Here is a 23,221-nt window from a genome sequence, read left to right on the forward strand (position 1 = left end):
CTGAATGCGAGAGACCTAATGGTTAGTAGGAATATAATTGCCCCATTCGGCCTGAAGAAGTTACAGAAGATGGATCTTTGACCCTCTGCAACCCTTAGGATTGAGGGTTCTCTTGTAAAAGGGAGGGGGGAAGTGTCAGAGGCATTTGAACCAGAGCAATTCCATCTTGAATAGGGGTTTCCATATAGGAAGTTACCCTATATGCTCTACAAAGGGGAGGTATGGATAATCCACCCCTGTTTAGCATATAATCAAGAAATAACCATAAAAATGGGCAACCAGCAGTGCTCAGGGCTGCTCTGTCTATGGAGTCGCCTTTCTTTATTCCTTTACTTTCCTAATAAACTTGCTTTCACTTTACTCTATGGACTCGCCCTGAATTCTTTCTTGCATGAGATCCAAGAACCTTCTCTTGGGGTCTGGATCAGGACCCCTTTCCTGTAACACATTCACTTAAAAATAAGACACTGGGTTTGCTGACACTTAGAGTAACGGCTGTATCTATGCTGCCCAATGCTGAGTAAGCACCATGAAATGCAAATAATAAAGACAAATTACAATACTTAAATCTAAAACACATCTCAAGTCACCACCCTCTCTCCCACCTGCAGGGAGCCCCTGGCCACCTGCAGAAATAGGGCCCCTTCACCCCCTCTTCCTGCAGGACACCCTTCATGCTGACCGGAAACCCATGAATGTTTATCTCTTGTTGTTTGTCAGAAGCTGCACGTTAGAAGCATATTCTTAGAAACACTGTGAGGTGAATAAAAAACATTGTAAATACCACTTGAACAGCTGGCTGAAAGAGGACCCAGACATTCTCATGGTGACTTCGTTTCTCCCTTCCCCCTTAGGCCACGTGTAAGAATTTCTAAAATCCCAGAAAACCAGAATCATCATGGTCCAGCCCGCAGCACTGTGTGCTTGGGGAAGCTAAGAGGAAGCCGAGCCCCCATGGGCAGCCGAGTCTCCCAGGAAAGGCCCTGATCACCTCAAGAGGGCAGGCTGCAGGCCCTGGGGGGATCCCAGGGAGGAAGGTGGCTTGCTTTCTTGCTTTGGTGGTGCTACGCTTTGGGTGTGGATAAAGTTGTGGTTTTGAGAAATGTACTGGAAAAGGTGAAGACAATTTCCTATAAAACATGGGTCACACAGCTGCTGTCTCTCCTAGCTGCACTCATAGGGGTCCACACATGGGGCCAACAACTGGGGGTCTGCTCTGCAGAGCCAGGGGGCTGGGCTCAGTATGCTACAACCCCCACACTCTGGGATCTGGCGCTGAGAACGCTGGAGAGGCCAGTGACCCACCCCCACCTCAAGACTCCCCCCAGGAGGGATGCCCGGTCTTCCTGTCCCTGTCTCTAGGGTCCCACCCATGCACCTGTGGAGAGGCGAGCACTCGTGCTGTTTGGAAACACAGGGATATGTGCAGAGGCTTGCATTTCCTACACACACACACACACACACACACACACACACACACATCAGCCAGGACCTTCCCGGCTGCGACAGAGCTCCCTCCTGGGAAGGGCAGGGCCCCCTTCTACACTGGCTTCTGTCTGTGGGATGAAGGCTCTTGGGCACTGGGCACTAAAAATACTGGGGTTGTGGTGGTGCCTTCACCACAGGAGAGGCAAGCCAAGAAGACTTCAGGCTACTGCCCACCCCCCACCTCCCAATCTCAACTTCTAGGGGACTGATCATGGGTGTCCCCCAAAAAGAAGCTTGCCAGGGTTCCCTCCCCACTACCCACCAAGCTCCAGGGATTTTGCCAGGAGAGAGCAGGCTGTAAAACAGATAACTCCGAATCTCTTCCCAAAGGAACTGATGTCACTGAAGCAAAGTGTGGGGAGGTGCAAGCCTAAGGGCACTCTCAGAAACAGCGCAGGTGATGGCTAACAGGAAAAAGCAGATGCAGACCTGCTAGTTTGCCCAAGAGAATTGCTAAAAGAGACAGCTCAGAGGAGCCCGCCTGAGTTCAAAACAAATCTCAAACACAGGCCTCAGGAACTACCCTTCAAAGGATCCTGAATTTGACTGTTTACAATGTGGGGTGATTTATAACCCAGAGTGTTGTTAAAACACTAGAGCCATTAGTGGATCTGGTCTAGCTGGGTGTGGCCAGGAAAAGAGAGTAAAAGTGAGCCATGCCCTGATCAAAGGCGAGCTCCCACTAAATCCCAGGGTGACTGTGGACATGCCCATGGCTGAGTTCCCCGAGGAACAACATTAGATATTTAACATTGGAATTTGCGGTTGGGCGTAGGCAGATTCCCATAACATAAGCCAGCCAGTCACTAGACAAATAAACAAGTAAATTACAACAACCAGCCTAGAGAGAGGGTTCATAACCAGAGTTGCTACATATATCATCTAAAACAGCAGCACCCAACCATTTTGGCACCAGGGACTGGTTTGTGGCAGATAATTTTTCCCACAGACTGGGAATGGGTTAGGGGATGCTTTGGGAATGAAACTGTTCCACCTCAGGTCATCTGGCATTAGGTTCTCATAAGGAGCATGCAACCTAGGTCCCTCCCATGCAGTTTAAAATAGGGTTCATGCTCCTATGAGAACCTAATGCTGCCACTGATCACACAGGAGGTGAAGCTCAGATGGTAACGCTTGCTCACCCGCCCTTCAGCTCCTGCTGTGCTGCCCTGTTCCTACAGGCCACAGATGGGTACCAGTCCACAGCCCAGGGCTTAGGAACCCTGATCTAAAGTGTCCAGTTTCCAAAAGATCACAGCACATACAAAGAAACAGGAAAGCATGACCTATGAACCAGAAATAAAGCAGACAACAGAAACTCCCTGTGAGAGTGATTGGATGTCAGACTTAACAGAAAAAGCCTACAAAGTAGCCATTACAATTTTTTCAAAGAACTAAGAGAAACCATGATAAAAGAAGATATGTGACAACACTGAATCAAATACAGAATACCAATAATGACACAGAAATTATAAAACAGAACCAAATGGAAATTCTGGAGATGGAAAGTGTAATAGTCTAAGTAAAGCTTCACTAGAAGGGCTCAACAATACATTTCACCTGGCCAAAGAATTAGCAAATTCGAAAATAGATCAGGCCAGGCATGGTGGCTTGTGCTTGTTATCCCAGCATTTTGGGAGGCAAAGTGGGAAAATCACTTCAGGCCATGAGTTCAAGACCAGTCTGGGCAACATAGCTGTATTAGTCCATTGTCACAGTGCTATAAAGAAATACCCAAGACTGGGTAACTTATAAGGAAAAGAAGTTTAATTGACTCACAGTTCCGCATGGCAGGGAAGGCCTCAGGAAACTTACAATCGTGGCAGAAGGCACCTCTTCACAGGGCAGCAGGAGAGAGAATGAGAACTGAGCAAAAGTGGAAGCCCCTTATAAAACCATCAGATCTTGTGAGAACTCACTCACTATCACAAGAACAGTATGGAGGAAAGCACCCCCATGATTCAATTATCTCCACCTTGTCCCATCCCTTGACATGTGGAGATTATTACAATTCAAGGTGAGATTTGGGTGGGGACACATTAATAGCAAAACCCTGTCTCAGCAAAAAGTAAAAAAATGAGTCAGGTGTGGTGGCACATGCCTGTAGTCTCAGCTACTTGAAATGCAGAGGCAGGAAGATCACTTGAGCCCATGATATTGAGGTTGTGGTAACCTATGATCATACCACTGTACTCTAGCCTGGGTGACAGAGACCCTGCCTCTAAATCAATAAATAAAATAAAATAGATCAATAGAGATTCTGCAATCAGAAGAAAAGGAAAATGAATGATGCCTCAGAGAAATGTGGGACATTATTAAATGCACCAACATACATATGACAGAAGGAAGGAGAGGAAAGAGAAAGGAGAAGAGAAATATTCAAAGAAATGATGGCCTAAAATTTCCCAAAATTAACAACAAAAACTCAATAATCCACACAAATCTATACATCTTGAAAAACTCCAAAGACACATCATAATAAAAATGCCAAAAAGCAAAGACAAGGAGAAAGTCTTGAAAACAGCAAGAGAAAAAGAAGGCTGGAACCCTCCACAAGATTAACAGCTGACTTCTCAGCAGAAATACGCAGGCCAGAAGGCAGTGGGATAACATATCCAACGTGTTCAAAGAAAAAACACCTGTCACTCAAGAATCCTACATCCAGCAAAGCTACTTTTCAAAAATAAAAGTGAAATAAAGACTTTTTTAGAAAAACAAAAACTGAGATAATTCAGTGCTAGAAGACCTGCCTTACAAAAAAATACTAAAGGAAGTTCTTCAGGCTAAAAGAGGGCTGGGGGTCTGCCCTGCAGATGAAAATCTGAATCCACAAAGAGCACCAGTAAAGTTAATCATGTAATTATAAAATACGGTATAAATTTGTATTTTCTCCTCTCATCACATAAATGATTTAAAGTGAAATTGTACAAAACAATGTATATGTAATGTATTGTTGAGCCTATAATGTATAGAAATGCAACATACTTGACAATTTAATGGTACAAAGAAAAAGGGTGTGAGCAAAGGTGTACTGGACTAAGGAAAGTACTGCATATGATAACTAAAAGGACACTCTCTATCTGCTGAAATTGAGACTCAGGATATAATGTGAAGTGAAAAGAGCAGCATCCAGAACAATATGCATAATGTGCTGCCTTGCAAGAAAGAAATATAGACACATACACGTATTTGCTTGTATTTCCAAAAGTAACAATGACACTCACAAACCAAGAAATGCCTAAGGCTACCAGAAGCTGTCAGAAACAAGGAAAGAATTTCTTCCAGAGCCTGAGGTGAGAATGCAGCCCTGCTGACACCTTGATTTTGGTTGTCTAGCCTTTAGAAGTGTAGACAGCAAACTTCTGTTTTTAGCCACTGAACTTGTGGTGATTAGCACCTACAGGAAACTAACACAGTTTCTCCTCTGCCAAACTGAGGACAATTTAAGCACGAAGATAAATTAACTAGCTGGGCATGGCAGTGTGCACCTGCAGTCCCAGCTACTTAGGAGGCTGAGGCAGGAGGATTGCTTGAGCCCAAGAATTTGAGACCAGCCTAAGTAACATAGCAAGACTCCATCTCTAAAAAATTAATTAACATAGTAACAGAATATAACTATTGAATAAACTAGGAAACCTTGGAGTCAGGCTGATTAGACAGTCAAATAAAATGAAAGTTTGATAAGGAATATTCATGTACATAGTCTGTAAACAGCTCCACAGAAACACGCAGAAACGTAGATTTAGGGGTACAAGGGAATTTTTGTTACATGGATATATCTCGCAGTGGTGAAGTCTGAGCTTCTGGTGTAACCATCACCCAAACGGTGTACATTGTACCCAACAGGTAATTTCTCATCTCTCATGCCCCTCCTACCCAACCCCCTTTTGGAGCCTCCGATGTCTATTATTCCATCCCCTATGTCCATGCGTAAACGTTGTTTACCTCACACTAATAAGTGAGAACATGGATTTCTGTTTCTGCCTCCAGTTCCATCCATGTCGCTGCAAAAAACATTTTATTCTTATAGTATTCCATGGTGTGTGTGTAGACATATGTCCTAAATTCTTCCAGTATTTTTATATAAATCACAATTTACTTATCCAGTCATCCGCTGAGGGACACCTAACTTGGTTCCATGACTTTGCTACTGTGATTGTGCTGCAATAAACACACGGGCGCAAGTGTCTTTTCAATGCAATGATTTCTTTCCCTTTGGGTGGATACCCAGTAGTGGGACTGCTGGGTTGAATGGTAATTCTATTTTTAGTTCTTTGAGAAATTTCCACACTGTTTTCCATGGAGGTGGTGCTAATTTTACATTCCCATCAACAGAGTAGAAGCATTTCCTTTCTTCACATCCTCACCAACATCTGTTGCTTCTTGACTTTTTAGTAGTAGCCACTCTGACTGGTGTAAGATGGCATCTCATTGTGGTATTAATTTGCATTTCTCTGTTAATTAGTGAGGTTGAGCACTTTTTTCATATTTTGTTGGCTGCTTGTATGTTGAAAAATTTCTGGTTCATGTCATTCGCCCACTTTTTAATGAGGTTGTTTTATTTCTCGTTGAGTTCCCTGTAAATTCTGAACATTAGTCCTTTGTCAGATGCATAGTTTGCAAATATTTTCTCCCATTCCATAGGTTGTCTGTTTACTCTGTTGAGTATTTCTTTTGCTGTGCAGAAACTTTTTAGAGTCCCATTTGTCCATTTTTGTTTTCGTTGCATTTGCTTGTGAGGTCTTAGTCATAAACGTTTGCCTAGATGTGTGCCACATCTGGATTTCAATTGGGGAATTCTCAGTGATTTTATTTGTCAGGATGCTTTGCTTGAAACTAACAAAAGGACTTAGTGAATTTCTCTTAAACAATAAAGAGGCTCATCATCCCAACCAACAGAAGAAAAAGGACAGGAAACTGGAGGAAGCTCACTCATGGCTCAGACGCCGGGGCCCAGCTTTCTCTGCCGTCTCACACCTCACTGGCACATTTTGAAGCAAGTGTTGAGAGGCAGGAAAAGGGGCAGTCACTTTTCACAGGCCAAGGTGCTCATTTCTACACCCAGTATTGGCAAGAACTCAGGAACCTCTGTCGGGAGGATCGCTTGATCCTCCCGAGGCTGCGATGAGCCGTGATCACGCCACTGCACTCCAGCCTGGGCGACAGAGTGAGACCCTGTCTCAAAAACAAAAAGAATGGAGGTACCCTGATGCCTTGGCTTTGAGGGAGGACCCGGCATCTAGCAAGGTCCATCAACATTTGCTGACCAACTGGATTTCAGTCAGCCAGGAAGACGTGGGTGACTAGTCTCCGCCGTGCCATAAAGCCCAGACCCCAAGGAGCACATGGAGAACGGTGGGAGCTTTGTCTTGACGGTGCCAGTCCTGATGCCTCGGCCAAGTTCCCGAGTCCCTCCAAGCCTCGGCAGCTTCATCTGTAGAATGGGGCTGCCAGCATCCCCATCACGGGGTGGCTGTGAGAAGCGAGTTTGTGCACAGACGGGCTCAGCAGCGCCTGGCACCCAGCGCACTGGCACGCGGTGGCTTTTGCTACCATTCCTGTTAGCATCTTTCCCCCAAGGGCCTTCTTTAATTAAGCCATTCAGTATTTACCTGCGTAGATCTTAACGTCTTTGATGCAACATGCTGCCCAGACTCTGAGGACTTCACACAAGGGACTGTAAACCTGTGTATAGTTTTCAGAAGTGACCTAAGAACTACTTGTACATTTTTAATGTGTCATTATAATTTGAGTCAATCTCCCTTTTTTTTTTTAAGAGACAGGGTCTTGCTATGTTTCCCAGGCTGGCCCCAAGTTTCTCACTGCAATAATTCTGTCACCCCAGTCTCCCAAGTGTGGCACACCTGGCTCAGTCTCCGTTTTGAGTCACCCTGCAGCATTTCAGTTCAGGTGCTCCAGGGCCTGACTTCCACAGGTGGTGCTGCAATGTGAATCCCTCACGTGGAACCCTCAAGCGGGGTGCAAGCACTGGGCCTGTTCCCAGCCCAGCAGTGCTGTGGCTGCACCTGCAAAGCTGGTGTTCTGTTGTTTTCTCATGGAGTCATCACGGTCAAGTACAAGAGCCTCATAACCTGACATTATCTTGCTAGGGAAATACAAAAACATTTTTTTTTTTTTGAGACAGAGTCTCCCTCTGTTTCCAGCCAACAGGCTGGAGTGCAGTGGTGTGATCTCGGCTCACCGCAACCTCCGCCTCCTGGGTTCAAGCAATTCTCCTGCCTCAGCCTCCCGCGTAGCTGGGACTACAGGCATGCACCACCATGCCCGGCTAATTTTTGTATTTTTAATAAAGACGGGGTTTCACCATGTTGGCCAGGATGGTCTTAATCTATTGACCTCGTGATCTGCCCGCCTTGGCCTCCCAAAGTGCTGGGATTACAGGCATGAGCCACCATGCCAGGCCTATAAAAACATTTTTAAAGATGTTGTGCTTGTAATCATCACCATGCACTTCCAACATCAGGATGGCGAGGTCTCCTGTACCTAAATGAATTCACATAGCCACGTTCCACTAACATCAGATACAAAATGCCTTGGCCTGACCTCAGCCCACGAGGGTCTCTTACCAAGAGCACGAAGCCAGGGAGATTTGCCGTTTGTCACTGCAGTATCACCTCACTATCCTGACCTATACAATGCTTAACCACAGACACATACGCCCCTTAACTGGCTACCAGAAACCCTAGAGCTAAACATTTGGCTCGTGGTGTAACACAGGCAGGAGCCTTCCTGTGTGGTGTACACTTCGTAGCCTGACTTCTGGCTCCCTTTTTTTCTTTCTCTCCTACTCATACATCATGTGGGGTTTCATCTATGCTTACAAATTGTCTTAAATCCTTCCTTCCAAGTGGCCTAAGGCAGTGGCCTCCCCATCCCGATATAGGAAGTAAGAATGTAGAGTATAAACAAGTAATTTCGTAGATCTGAAGAGAAAAATCTTGCTTCTGCCATTTGAGGACTTACACACAGCTTAGCCCCAGAGCACAAACGAAATGAAAAACAAGGAAGTCAGCATCTTGCAGCCGCATTTCCCACAGTTCCTACCCCACACAGTGCACAAGCACCTTGCTGGGTAGTGGCCTCATCACTCACCCACGGCCACCCTGTGCAGCACGTGGCCTGGATCCAGTGGTCAGCACAGCAGGCTGCTCAGTGCTGTGGGTCTGCCGTCCCTTGGACATTTCTCCTTTTGTGGGAGGAGGCTGGCAGGAGCACAGCGACTAAAGCCACTGCCGCTTCCACAGACTCTGCTCCCGCACCGTGGGCACCTGTCACGTGCAGACCCTGGAACAGACGCTTTCCGTGTGCCATCCTGATTCTCACAGCCCCACTGCACCAGCAAAAAGCCAGGGTCTGGAGGGATGACACTGACCATAGTGCAGAACCTGACAGAATGTAGAGAACTCGGAATTGAGAACCTGACGCTGAGAGAGGCTGGGGCATCAAGAGGGAAGCTGAACTGAATAGTAGCTGACAAGGGATAGCATCCGTGTTTTCTCTTCTGACAAACAGCAAAACGAATCCTTGTGTTAGAGGTGACACAAAGAATTCAGTACGAGTGATGCCTTTTACAGCCTGTGTCTCAGAGTCACACGCTCTGTAGAAGGCAAAGACCAAGTATGCTGCATATCTGGATGGATTAGAAATTACACTAGGTGGCCACAGCCAGCAAGGGAGAAGTGTTACTACTTCAGGTGTGATGGAACTACGGTAAGAGCCAGGGTCGCCCAGGAAGCCTCAGCAGCAAACCTGCCACCTCACTTTCTGCCCAACCACGGCCTGAACCTGGTGGAACCCGTTGCACAAAGCTGCGCTAACGAGGCCAGTCAGACGAAGCCCCAGTGCCACATGCCTACTCAGCAGCTCTGGGGGTGCTGGGAGACCCTGGGACCCTCCGCTCTCCCCAGGTTTGAGGTTCAGTTCTCATCCCGGCCACTGCTGTGGTCTGACCCCTCGGGCCAAGAACTCATTGGCACCTGGCAGGGCTCTGCAGGTGGAGGTGGCCGTGCCAGCATCTCAGAGACACTATTTTACCATTTTCTTTTTGTGAGAATCTGTAATAATATGGCCCTTTATTTTTTAAATTGCACATAGTGTATGGGGGGAAGAAACAACACTGACTTTTCCGGGGCAAACTGTGTTTAGATACATGGAAAAGCTAGAAAATGTCCAGGCAGCAGAGAGCAGATGGTTTGAACTCCATCAACTGCCTCAGTGAAGCAACAAGCTACATCACGTGCCAATGCTTTTCCCTGCAAACACGGGACGGGCAGAGCTGACGCAACGCCGTCTACCCCCCGTGCTCTCAGTCACGGGCACCCTCTGGCACCCTACCTCTCCCCAGCCTCCAGCTCCTCCGTGTCTGGGGCGTAGCATTCGTACTCCGGGGCGCCATCCAGGTCCAGGTCATCTTCGCCCTCCTCTCCCAACAGGTAACTCTTGAGGGAGCTGTCCTGCTCCAGGCTGGGCTTGGCCTTCTTCCTTCCCTTTTTCATCTGCACTGTCAGCTCAGCCACCTGCCCCTGCCACACCAGGCCCCCACGCCCTTTATCTTTCCTCCTTTTGTACTCCATAATCTGCTTGTTGAGTGCCTCGTGATCGATCCCACACAGACTGGAGCTTGTGGCGGGCTCTGTGGTGCCGCAGGGTCGCGGGGCGTCAGGGTTCCTGGGAAGGGAGAAGAGGGGCCTTCACACAAAGCACAAACCAAGCCCCCAATCCAGGGCTGCCGCCACAACACGACAGTGCATCACACTTCCTGCATCTGCTCGCTTGTGAACCCTCCCGAGAGTCTATCTGAGGGTAACTGGAGACAGGAGTGAAGGAAAGTGGGTTCTGGTTTTGGCATTCCCCAGCACTAGAAGCATTTGGCCAGCACAGTCTAGATGCACCTGTCCTGCACGCATTAAATGCATCTGCGCCGGGTGCAGTGGTTCACGCCTGTAATCACAGCACTTTGGGAGGCTGAGGTGAGCAGATCATGAGGTCAGGAGTTCGAGATCAGCCTGGCTAACGTGGTGAAACCCCATCTCTACTAAAAATACAAAAATTAGCCAGGCGTGGTGGCAGGCGCCTGTAACACCCAGCTACTCAGGAGGCTGAGGCAGGAAAATCACTTAAAACTGGGAGGCAGAGGTTGCAGTGAGCCGAGATCGCACCACTGCACTCCAGCCTGGATGACAGAACATGACTCCATCTCGGGGAAAAAAAATGCACTTGCAACCTTTTTCTCCAAGCACGGCCAGTGCCTCAGATCGGTTAAACTAGCAGAATTATGGGTGGCGTCTATCAGATCTGCAACTCACTAACCTTCATGAAGAGTCTATTCTTGGTGAACAGCACCTACGCAGAGCCATGTCACAGCCATGCATCCTCCAAGGCTCCGCTCTGGAAAGTCTCCAAAACCCTGGGCTCAGCTTCCTGACCTGCTGCCCCCACAGCGCCCCTTGCTGACCCGGTCAGGGCAGGCCTGCTACAGTGTGGAGCTTTGCTTTCAGCTCAGGTACGCACCTGGCAGGCTGCTTAACCCTGACTCTGGCAGGTGCCCAGGCGATGTCGAAGCTGCTGTATAAGGCCCACAGGCAAGGCCTGCTCTAGCAGCTGCATGCCTGGAATGGGGCCCTCCACAAACAGCTCAGTACCTGCAGGCTCTGTCGGTTCCCACCACACATTTGGAAAAGTTGTACGTGTGTGTGTGCACGCACAGGCCACACTTCCACGCCCCCGACCTGCTCTCCCAAGCCCCACCTTCCTCTACTCCGCTCCTCACATATGACTGACCCATCCGTGAATGTTTACTGCTTCCTGTCGGCCTCCCCTAGTGAGACGCAGATTCCAAAGACAGCTGCAGCCTAAGCGCTAGACCAGGCATACAGCAGGCACTCAATAACAACGTGTGGAGTGACTGAAGAGGACAAGAGACCCTCTCCTCACTGGAGGAGTCACGGCAGACACTTCTGGTGACTACTGAGGCCCTCACTGAGTAAACGTGGCCAGGCCACAGCACAGCCTGTGAACGTGGACTGCCGGCCCTGGGGGCAAGTACCGAGGGGACCATGCAGGCGACTGGGGATGCGGAACTGTGCAGCTGTGTGGAAAACGGCAATTCCATGCCTAGGAATCTACCCCAGGGAGTCAAAACATACGTCCATATGCATCACCTGAAATCATTTCGCACAAAGTCGTCTCTTTGATCCGGAGGTCCAAAGTCTGCGACTGCCAGTAACTGATCAATCTGCAAAGGAACACAGGGTAAACCAGTTAGCCACATCCCCACCGCCGTACTTAGAGCTGGGCTCCACGTAACATCAGCGCTGCACCTTCCTGTATCGCCTTAACCACTGAACTTTTGATTAGACTCTGCATAATTCCTCCTGTCGACTCTTCCCAAATACTTAGGAACTGTGCAATAGCCTGTGCTTTCAAATACCTTACTGTTACTTTAACAACACATTTTCCCTGATAACAAAGTGAACCTGTTTTAAAACTATATTTTAGACATGTAAATGTTAGTCAAATTTATGAAGAAATCAGTTAAATGTTAGTTGAATTAAACAATTAACCGTTAACTAGTTTCTGAGGTAGTTTTGTAAAATGCTTCGGTTTTGCCAGAATGTGTGTGCTTGCGGGGACAAAGGCCTCCCAGCAAGACAAGGCAAAAGATGACAGGGACAGTCACAAAGCTGGGAGCCTGAACTACAAGAGAAAACTACTCCTCATCCGGGCAGATGGGACGCACCCGAAACAGGGCAAGGCCCACAAACCCTGCTGGACACTGCATTCCACCCGAATCCTTGCCTGCCTGTCCCCTGCCTCTGGGGATGTCCTCATCCTGCCTTGTGTGTGCTTTGCTTCAAGCACAGCACACGCCCTCCCCTGTCCAGTGACTGTTCTGGAAGGGAACCCACAACACCCGATGGGACCACCCTCCCCAAAGACAGGAGCCTGGGGTGCTGGGCTCAGACAAAGAGACTGGCACGCCCTCCCCAGGAACGCCTTGCTGATGCCCTCGCAGGACATTGCCATGAACTAAACTGTCCCTGTTCCTCACAGCAGAGACTATAACTTCACTCCTTTCTTTTTCTAGCAAGGGGAATCACGTATCTGTCAAGCTTATTACTTGTATAGTGTTTTTAGTGTTACCTGTACAACGATCAACAAAAACCAAAAATGTCAAACTGGATCTTTTTCTTCTGCAGATCCAAATGCAGTGTAGCCCTGCAGTGAATAATAACCTAACTGTAACACCAAACGCTATTTGCTGATGTTTCATTGACTTTTTGAAGGTATAACATACCTTAGTAACTGCCAGGTAACTACCACCCAGATAAGTATATATTTACATGTTTTTAACCTTTATAGTTAACCCATCTCTAAAGCAAGGAAAATAATGATAAGAGCACTTCTCGTTACAGGACAGACCTAAGCCTCAGAAGCCCCAATGGTGTGAAACGACAGCAGACAGATCCTGCCGAGGTGGGAGGGGAGACAGGCGTGGGAGGGCAACTCTGGCTGTGTCGAGTTTATACACAAAGAAACAGAGACTGCGTTTACTAATTAGAGCTCTAGTGAGAAGCATAAAACAATAAAAACCAGAAAAAGCTGGGAACAGGGACACGGGAGCAAGGGGGGGGCTTTCATTCGCACCCTCCTTCGTTACTGTTCCTTTGCTCCCTTCTCAGTGGTTTCATCTCTTTAACTGTATATTATCTTTCCAGTATTTAAAACTTAAATTTAAAATTTTGCTCATATAAATGTTTATGTTATAAAAACTTAGTTATCAGCTGGGCCCAGTGGCTCACACCTATTAATCCCAGTACTTTGGGAGGCCGAGGCAGAAGGACTACTTGAGGCCAGGAGTTCAAGACCAGCCTGGGCAATATAGCAAGACTCTGTCTCTAATAAAAAAAATTAAAATTTTAAATTTTTAAAAAGTTTTTCTGAAAGCCTTACCTCAGCCAGAGCTGCACTTTGCTTGTCTTTAACAAACACTATCGGCGGCACATTCCTCAGGGTCTGCTGGGACATCACAAGGTGCCTAGGAGAGAGAACGCGCAGACCCTCACAGCTGTGCCATGACACTCAGCGGAGAGGTGTGAACGTGCAGACCCTCACAGCTGTGCCATGACACTCAGCGGAGAGGTGTGACAATGCTGAACGTAAGATTGAAGATGTCACTAAGGCAGGAGTGAAATTTATTGTATTACTCGAAAACGAAACCGTCAGCCCAGAAAAGTCATCTTTGGTCAATTACCACATCACAAAAGGGATGCAGTATGCATCGTAACTGCAGTTGCCTTTACTTTTCTCAATTCAACTTGTGAGATCTGCATAAATCACCTGATCTGAACTCCTCACCGTGGCTTGGGTTCCAGGGTCTGTGCACTAACAGCGTGTCCTCCTGCGCTCAGTGGACCTGCACTGGCACGACACGACCCTCAGGTTCCCAGATATTAGACACAGAAATGATACCTGCATCACGCACATCACACAATGCAGACCTAGGCCAATGCAGGCACAGCACATATAACCAGTGAAAGCCGTGACCCCAGATCTTTGGTACACAGCTATGGTAAACCTTGACCCTAAATCTTGGGTGACCACAGGAGTTGGGAAGAGGGACATTCAGCTCAACCCAATTGTTGATACCTAAAAATCGAAAAACAATGCTGTTTCAACACTTGTCCAGAATCTCTCATTTTCTTGGTTTTGTTAAACAGTAAGAAATGAAATGAGCATTCTCTGACATGCAATTTAAGAAAGACTCCTGGGCATCATCATGCCGGGTGTCGGTGGTAATGAAGCCAGGCAGGGCGCCTGAAATGAAGCCCACACATGGTCACCTTCTCTACTTCTGTCCCCACCCTAAACCTGGAGCATGATGAGAAGCGAGGCAGGAAGGAGGAATTCCAGTTCTGAGAGTGCTGGATTTCTGTTTTGTTTGTTGTTGTTGCTGTTGTTTTGAGATGGAGTTTTGCTCTTGCTGCCCAGGCTGGAGTGCAATGGCATGATCTCAGCTCACTGCAACCTCTGCCTTCTGGGTTCAAGCAATTCTCCTGCCTCAGCCTCCCAAGTAGCTGGGATTACAGGCACACACCGCCACGCCTGGCTAATTTTGTATTTTTTAGTAGAGAAGGGTTTCTCCATGTTGTTCAGGCTGGTCTCAAGCTCCCGACCTCAGGTGATCCGCCCACCTTGGCCTCCCAAAGTGCTGGGATTATAGGCGTGAGCCACCATGCCCGGCTGATTTCTGCATTTTTTAAAACTGAGGAGGAAACGGAATGATTTCTTTATTATCACCCAGCTTAGCAATTCCCCAAATTTTTGGTCTCAGGATCCTTTACACTCTTAAAAATTACTGAAGATCCCAAAGAGCTTTTGTTTAGATGGGTTATATCTATCAATATTTACTGTACTAGAAACTAAAACTGAGAAATCTAAAAGCTGTGTCTTTTAAAAGTCATTAAAAACCCACTAAATGCTTACACAGACATTTTTAATGAAAAAAAGTATATATTCTACCCCCGGAAAATCAATGAGAAGTGTGGCATTGTTTACGTATTTGCACATTCTCCAAAGCCAGCTTCATGGAAGACAGCTGGGATCTCACTGCTGCTTCTGCACCCTGTCCTTGCTCTTGCTGAAATACAGGAGGAGCCAGCGCAATAGCTCAAACGCCGATAATCCCAGCACTTTGGGAGGCTGAGGCCAGAGAATTGCTTGAGCCCAGGAGTTGGAGATCAACCTAGCTAACATAGGGAGACCCTATCTCTACAAAAAAAATTAGCCAGGCGGGATGGCATGCACCTGTGCTTCCAGCTGTATGGGAGGCTGAGGCAGGAAGACTGCCTGAGCCTGGGAGGTTGAGGCTGACTGTGCCCCTGTACTCCAGCTTCGGAGACAGAATGAGATCCTGTCTCAAAAAAAAGCAAAAAGAAAGAAAGAAAATAAGAAGAAAATCAGGCCTCACAGACATGTGTTGGGACGGAGTGAAGTTAACAGCCCTCAGAGAGTACACATCTTCTTTGTCACAGAAACTCAACAAACGTACCACCAGCCTGGCCAGCATGGTGAAACCTCATCTCTACTAAAAATACATAGATTAGCTGGGTCTAGTGGTGGGCATCTGTAATCCCAGCTACTCAGGAGGCTCAGGCATGAGAATCGCTTGAACCCAAGAGGCAGAGGTTGCAGTGAGCCAAGATCACTCCACTGCCCTCTAGCCTAGGCGACAGAGCAAGACTCCATCTCAAATAAATTAATTAAAGTCAGTTGTAATGAGGAATCTGAAACTACACCAACCACCCTGTCACACTCTGCTACATTAAAACTCACCGTCTGGCTCACACTGAATGATTCTCTCAGCATATGGTTTTGTAACCTCATGTACTGGTCATTTGGAAAACAATGGTTCACCGAGTTACACAGATTTTAAAAGTGTTGGCAGTTTATCGTATAACAGCACGTTTGTTAATGTCACTGCCAATCTCATCAGAAGACTCTCAAGTCCCTAGGAGTTGCCAAGCTCACAGTGGTGAATACAAGTTTCCTAAAATTCGGATTTTCATTTGAAAGCTTCAGTTTTATCACTGGCAATAGATACAGTCAGTTGTTTGCCCTAAAGTGGTAGGTTCACTCGCTCATTTTTTAAGGAATGTCTGCCAAACACCCAGACCTCAACCGTCTGCTCATTGAGGCTTTTCTGTTCAGCACTCTCCAGACACCAGGTGACTTCCATGTACTTTCCATCACAAAGAATATTAAAAAGACACACTCAAGGGTCAAGATTGAATAAAATTAGTATTTTTTAATTAACTATCTAGGATATTAAAAAAATTTTTTTTTCTTTGAGAAACAGGGTCTTGCTCTGTTGCCCAGGCTGGAATGCAGGGACATGATCATGGCTCACTGCCACTTCAAATTCCAGGGGTGACAGAAATCCAGGGGATACCCCCCACTTAAGCCTCCTGAGTAGGTGGGACTACATGTGTGTACTGCAACTATATGGTTAATTTTTTAATTTTTTGTAGAGACAGGGTCTCACCATCTTGCTCAGACTGGTCCCGAACTCCTGGCCTCAAGAGATCCTCCTGCCTCGGCCTCCTGAGGTGCTGGGATTACAGGTGACAGCCACCATGTCCAGCCTCATCTGGGATATTCTTAAGTAACGTGGCATTGTCTTTTACTATAGGTATGTGGCATGATGCCCCTTTAGCACTGGCAGGCAGCATGGCACCCACAGTCTTCCCTCATGGTTTCTGCACCCTCAGTGTAAATGTCAACACAGCAGGAGAGGGAAAATAACATCTTACCCTAATGAACTCCCGACAGGATTTCCAGATCCCTAGGGATTCTGGCACACTTTGAGAAATGCTACCCTACATTATGGCTCATATGAAAACACAAATCATACTGTGAACTTCAGGAAAATGCTTCCAAAATTTTCCTTAAAAGCAAAAATACTCAATGAAAAGTTAAAGTCCATCTACAAGTGAAACAGCTGAGAAATTTAAGGTGTGAGCAAAAAGCAAAGCAAAGGTCATCACCTCATGTGCGCGGCACTTTTCTGCAGGACGGCCTCCGTGCGTGCGTTCTGTTCAGCAGAGAGTGTTGTCTTCCAGTACACCCGGCAGGCTGAGAAGTCTGGAGTCAGAGAAACCTGAGACCCCGCCCCACACAGGTCGCTTTTTAGTTTACATGGGTTTTCAACACAAACAACATCCAGGAGATGAAAGCGAAAGCTGCAGAAGCCCCTCTCAGCTGAGACAGGACTCTGGCATGCTGCCGGAGGCCACCACCTGCCGCTGCACAACACCCCCAGGTGAGACAGGGCCCCAGAGACCAAAACCTCCCTCCCCTCCTCACCAGGTCCCGCAGTTTGCAGAACGAAACCGGAATCGTGACCCCATGCTTGCCTCACAGCCACCTGCCCTGAGACGCTAATCAAAAATGCTCGAAGCTGTCTTTTCTCCTGATGACTTCCCTTTAGCTGAACTCACTCTGAGTGGGTCGGAGGAAGTCATCTTCTGTACCTCTGCACTGAAATACATGCAGATGCACCCTCTTCCCATGGGAGGCTTAGACTGCCTACTATCTGACAATGTGCCAGGTGCTGTTTGGTCACAGGAGTCCTGCCGTGCAGTGAGACACCTGCCTCTGCAAAGCAGATACCCACCATCTGTCTTCAGGGCTCCGACGACCAGACTATCACTTCTGCAACCCAGAACTAAGACTTTGTAAATGCTAAAAATCTTTTTTTTTAATTGTCAGGCCACACTGGGCCAGGTGAAGTAAGTGCCAGGCCTGCTGTCTCAACCCATTTCTTCTCTTTGGCCACGCAGCCTACCTTGGAGAGTTCCACATTAAGGTCATAGAGCTCCTGACTGACTTCAGGGGTACACAGCAGGTCTGTCAGTGCCTTATAGAGAAGGCCATTCAGGGCCCTCAGGCGCACGTGGTCTTCCTTCCTGGTTTTCTTTGAGGTGCTCCTCATGAGGAATTCCAGCTTGGATGGTTTGTAAGTCTCCATCGAGAAGAAGAGCACACCCCAAGGGCAGCATTACAACTCTACACCAAACTTACCAACTCATACAACAGGGGCTGGGGAAGGGCCTGATGGGCAACCAGATAAACAACAGCTATTACTCTCAGCCTCGTCGGCTTTCATTAAGATCAAGTTGGTTTTTTATAAACCGGGATCCTTTTAGATTTTACTGGATAACCCTCCAAGATTAAAAGTACTGCAAGTAAATATTTTCTCAAAAACAGTTTTTGTTGGGCCGGGCGTGGTGGCTCACGCCTGTAATCCCAGCACTTTCGGAGGCCGAGGCGGGTGGATCACGAGGTCAAGAGATCGAGACCATCCTGGTCAACATGGTGAAACCCCGTCTCTACTAATACAAAAAATTAGCTGGGCACGGTGGCGCGTGCCTGTAGTCCCAGCTACTCAGGAGGCTGAGGCAGGAGAATTGTCTGAACCCAGGAGGCGGAGGTTGCAGTGAGCCGAGATCGCGCCATTGCACTCCAGCCTGGGTAACAAGAGCGAAACTCCGTCTCAAAAAACAAAACAAAACAAAACAGTTTTTGTTGAGATATAATTCATATACCATAAAGTTCACCCTATTAAAGGGAATGATTCAGTAATTTGTAGCATACGTGATGTATTTATTTTTCAGAATGGGAGCCATATATTGCATAAACTTTTATGGTACACACACACTAAAAACTGAATGGATATTATCATATTATAATTTGATAAAAGATATAACTTTCCAGAAAACATTAATGTCAGTACATTTTTTTTTTTAAGGTCAAAGCTCCATGTTACCAATGGCATCTGGTCACATCCACACAGGTACTGTCCCCTCTCATTCAGAAATGGAAGACCTCCAGGTAAGAATTTTGCCAACTTTTAAACCCTCACTCCCATCAAGATTATAAAGTGGCTCATGGCTTATACTCACCAAGTGCGAGCCCAAGGAAGGACCTTCATACCAAAACTTTTTTCTTTGGGGAGAAAATAAACATTATGTTAGTCACGGCAAAGTCAAAACGTTACATAAGCTGATTTACGAGGTTATGATACCACAACCATTTGTAAGGGGCTACACTTATTACATTACTGGCCATCTTAAAAAATTTCAATACTTAATTGATAACAACATGGGTTGTGGGGAAGAGGCTGAAGATGGTTTTAATTCAACCTCGTAATTTTTACTTAAATTCTACTTCTAGTCCCAAGGATACAGAGGGAATCTTAAAAAGATACCTACCGAACTGCACAGAAACACTATACTCTAGTCGATAAAGATGTTTCCCAAGGAAGTTCAGGTAAAGGATTCTGATACTGTTCTAGGCACAGACTGAGACCGAACATTTAGGCAAATGGATGGTGGGAGCCACGCTCAGCTCACTACTGGAGCGGGACTTACAGATAAGCAAGGAGAGGAGGCTAGAATGATCCACACGGTACGCTCTCGAGTTGGAGACAGATGGTTATACGCAGAAATGTTTACAGGTGCATATTTACACACGGGTTAGCAGAAACATGGATACTCTTTCGTCAGATGAGGTGGCCCAAAAGACAGACACCCCACAAGCAATGAACACACCCGGCACCGATGATTTCTAATATCTCTCTCCAATAAAAGGAACGAGGGCACCTTGGCAAAACGGCTGATTTTAGGGCTGGGGTAGGAAACACACAAGACAAGCCTGGAGCATCCTGTAGTGTCAGAAAGTAGGAAAGTGTTCAACGCACACAAAAACCCAGCAAAGCCCCACAATGACAGGGTATGCAAACAGGACACAGGAGCTTAGAGAGCCAGAGCTAGAAACACCTGAACAAAATAAAGTAACATGAGATGAGTTCTTAGTGATATGAATGAATTAATGGGGGAGAAGAGACACATCCGTTTTTTTTTTTTCCTCGTTTCCTGAAACTAATCTCCTGAAAAAGGCTTCTGGTGACAAGAATCAAAATAAACACACATTGTCACTTTGCTTTTTAACCCAACACAGTTTCACGAACAGAAAACTGCCCAAGTTGACAGTCGAGGGCTGGAAGTGCTGCAGACCCCAGCAGAATGCAAGTCACTTATGAGCAAAATCCCCCACTCCTTAAGCGTGGGCTGTACACAGCGACATTCTCCCAGAGTACAGAAGGGAAACGGGACAAAAAGAGGTGGAGAAACCTGGCAAGCACCTCAGCCAGCGGATCAGGGCCAACGTGGACCCTGGACACGGTGCGATCATGGCCTTTACCGCTGTAGTCTTCCCCCCCAGGATCCGTAATCCACGTCTAAGCCTAAGGAAAGCAGGCACATTCCAACAGAGGGGCATCCTGCAAAGCATCTGACCAACACGCCTCAAAACTGGCACAGCCATCAAAAACAGGGACGGTCTGGGACACTACCCCAGCCTAAGGAGACGATTCAACGTAACGATAACGTGGGCCGCGGGTGGGGACCGGGGATAGGAAGGGACAGCGGACAGCACCAAGGAAAAGTGAATTAAGTACGGGCTTCGGTCAGCAACGATTCAGCGATATCGGCTCATTAACTCGACCACGTCAGAAGGTAAAGCCCGACGCTGATACAGGGGCAGCTGGGTGCCAGGACACAGGTACGCAATACTATTTTTGCAATTTTTCTGTGGGGTCTAAAACTGCCTTAAAAGTAGTGTATTCAAGTAGAAAACGTACACCCCCCGCCAGACTTAGCAGAAAGTCAATATATTTTATTGTACTTAATTTTCATCATTTAAAAACACTAATTATCATGACAAGCTTTAGTCTTCAAATTAACTCCACACAGAAAGTCAACATTAACAACGAAATTCTTATTTTCTTTGTTTTCCCTCATTTGCTGAAACTAATTTCCTGAAAAATGCTTCTGGTGACAGGAATCAAAATAAACACACGTTGCCACTTTGCTTTTTAACCCGACACACGTCCAAGAACAGAAAAACTGCCGCCGTTGACAGTGAGGGCTGGAACCGCCGCAGACCCCGGCACTTAGGAGCTGGCGCCCCAGGCCGCGTGGGCGCGGGACCCGGAGACACCACCCGCCAGGGAACACCGCGCCCGGGGACGCCGCCCTCCGCCCCATTACTTGGTTTTCGAGGCAAATTTCTTGAGCCAGTTCTTGCAGGAGACAGCGGAGCCGTGCAGTCCCCGCGCGCAGTCCGGAACGAGCGCAGCATCGCGGCTGCGGAGCAGGACCCGGAGACCCGCGCGGGAGCCCCACAGCCCGCCCGCCACAGCCCACATGGCGGGGCGCAGGGCCCGGGCGCGACCCACGAGACGACGGGCGCAGGCGCAGAGCGACGACTGACGCGAGCTGGCGACGTGTGGGCGGGGCGACGGTGCGAGGCGCTGAGAAAACGGCGCAAGGCAGGCAGGGCAAAGACCGCGGAGGGGCGAAGACTGACGCGAGGCGGGCCGACGACGGAGGAGGGGCGGGGACTGACGCGAGGCGGGCCGACGACGGAGGAGGGGAGGGGACTGACGCGAGGCGGGAGGGGACTGACGCGAGGCGGGCGGTGAATGGGCGGGGCGAAGACAGACGCGAGGCGGGCCGACGACGGAGGAGGGGCGGGGACTGACGCGAGGCGGGCCGACGACGGAGGAGGGGCGGGGACTGACGCGAGGCGGGCCGACGACGGAGGAGGGGCGGGGACTGACGCGAGGCGGGGCGACGACGGAGGAGGGGAGGGGACTGACGCGAGGCGGGCGGTGAATGGGCGGGGCGAAGACTGACGCGAGGCGGGGCGACGACGGAGGAGGGGAGGGGACTGACGAGAGGCGGGGCGACGACGGAGGAGGGGAGGGGACTGACGCGAGGCGGGCGGTGAATGGGCGGGGCGAAGACACGCGAGGCGGGGCGACGACGGAGGAGGGGAGGGGACTGACGCGAGGCGGGCGGTGAATGGGCGGGGCGAAGACTGACGCGAGGCGGGGCGACGACGGAGGAGGGGCGGGGACTGACGAGAGGCGGGGCGACGACAGAGGAGGGGCGGGGACTGACGGGAGGCGGGGCGACGACGGAGGAGGGGAGGGGACTGACGCGAGGCGGGCGGTGAATGGACGGGGCGAAGACAGACGCGAGGCGGGCCGACGACGGAGGAGGGGCGGGGACTGACGAGAGGCGGGCGGTGAATGGGCGGGGCGAAGACTGACGCGAGGCGGGCCGACGACGGAGGAGGGGCGAAGACTGACGCGAGGCCGGCGGCGGGTGGGCGGGGTGAGGATGACGCGAGGTGGGCGGTGAATGGGCGGGGCGAAGACTGACGCGAGGCGGGCGGTGACCGGCGGGGCGAGGACTGACGCAAGGCGGGGCGACGACGGAGGAGGGGCGGGGCTGACGCGAGGTCGGTGGCGGGTGGGCGGGGTGAAGACTAACGCGAGGTGGGCGAGTGGGCGGGGCGAAGACGACGCCAGGTGGGCCGTGCGTGGGCGGGGAGTCGGCACGGGGAGGGGAGAGGGTTGCGGACGCTTCGGGGTGCGTGCGGGACGCGGGGCGACTCGACGACTGGGGCGAGGCGAGCGGGGCGACGACCCGCGCTAGGCCGGAGACTGGGAGCGGGCGGCAAAGGGGGCTGGATGAGGCGGGGCAGGGGAGAGCGCGGCGTGGGGAGCCAGCCTGGCCCAGCGGGGAAGCCGCTCCCCCGGGTGTGGACGAAGAAGCGAGCGCGACCGCAGCGCTGGGGGTGCGTGGGCTGCGACGCCCCGAGGCGGCTGCTGTGGTGTGAGACACGTCCGTGTGTTTGTGTGTGGACATGTGCATATGTGTGTGTGTTTGTGTATATATGTGTGTGTGTATATATGTGTGTATATATATGTATGTGTGTATATATGGAAATAACTGAGTAGTTACGCTATAAACTGAGATATTCTCCAGGTCTTAATTGTGCCAGGATTCTGCTTGGCTCTCCTTCCTCGGTACCTATATGGGGGCGTTACTCACATTTAGGAACCTAAAGGGGGAGGCAAGTTTGTGAGACCCAGTTCTCCCAGCTTGACTTTTCCCTGTAGCTAAATGAGTTTGGGGTTCCAAAATTTAATTTCCTTTCACATTTCTTCGAATTTTTTCTTTAATATCTTTTGGAGAAAAGTATTTTAAAAAGGAATGTGGGTTCCTGACCTCAGGTTGCTTCTTCCTCCTTTTTTTCCCACCTGCTGGTCTGTTGCTAGGATGGTTTTATTTCTAGAAGT

The 23,221-nt window shown here is 48.9% G+C and overlaps 1 protein-coding gene across 3 annotated transcripts in view; it reads right to left on the reverse strand.

Annotated features, from left to right (window-relative positions):
- Positions 1-21,277, reverse strand: part of RBFA (ribosome binding factor A) — a 38,925-nt gene extending 17,648 nt beyond the window's left edge. For 2 of the 3 annotated variants that reach the window (XM_064370129.1, XM_012473503.3), the window contains exons 1-7: positions 21,120-21,277; positions 18,972-19,014; positions 17,855-18,031; positions 17,055-17,167; positions 13,462-13,546; positions 11,670-11,743; positions 9,844-10,176 (exon numbers count right to left, since the gene is read on the reverse strand). In XM_064370129.1, the coding sequence (XP_064226199.1) occupies positions 9,844-10,176; positions 11,670-11,743; positions 13,462-13,546; positions 17,055-17,167; positions 17,855-18,031; positions 18,972-19,014; positions 21,120-21,277 (983 nt within the window). Of the gene's footprint in view, positions 1-9,843; positions 10,177-11,669; positions 11,744-13,461; positions 13,547-17,054; positions 17,168-17,854; positions 18,032-18,971; positions 19,015-21,119 lie in introns of those variants that run through there. The other variant, XM_012473506.3, reaches the window with a different exon arrangement.
- Between the last annotated feature and the right edge of the window lie 1,944 nt (positions 21,278-23,221).

Source organism: Aotus nancymaae, unplaced genomic scaffold (genome assembly GCF_030222135.1).
Source record: "Aotus nancymaae isolate 86718 unplaced genomic scaffold, 86718_ANA_hifiasm-v0.15.2.pri h1tg000100l, whole genome shotgun sequence".
Taxonomy (NCBI): domain Eukaryota; kingdom Metazoa; phylum Chordata; class Mammalia; order Primates; family Aotidae; genus Aotus; species Aotus nancymaae.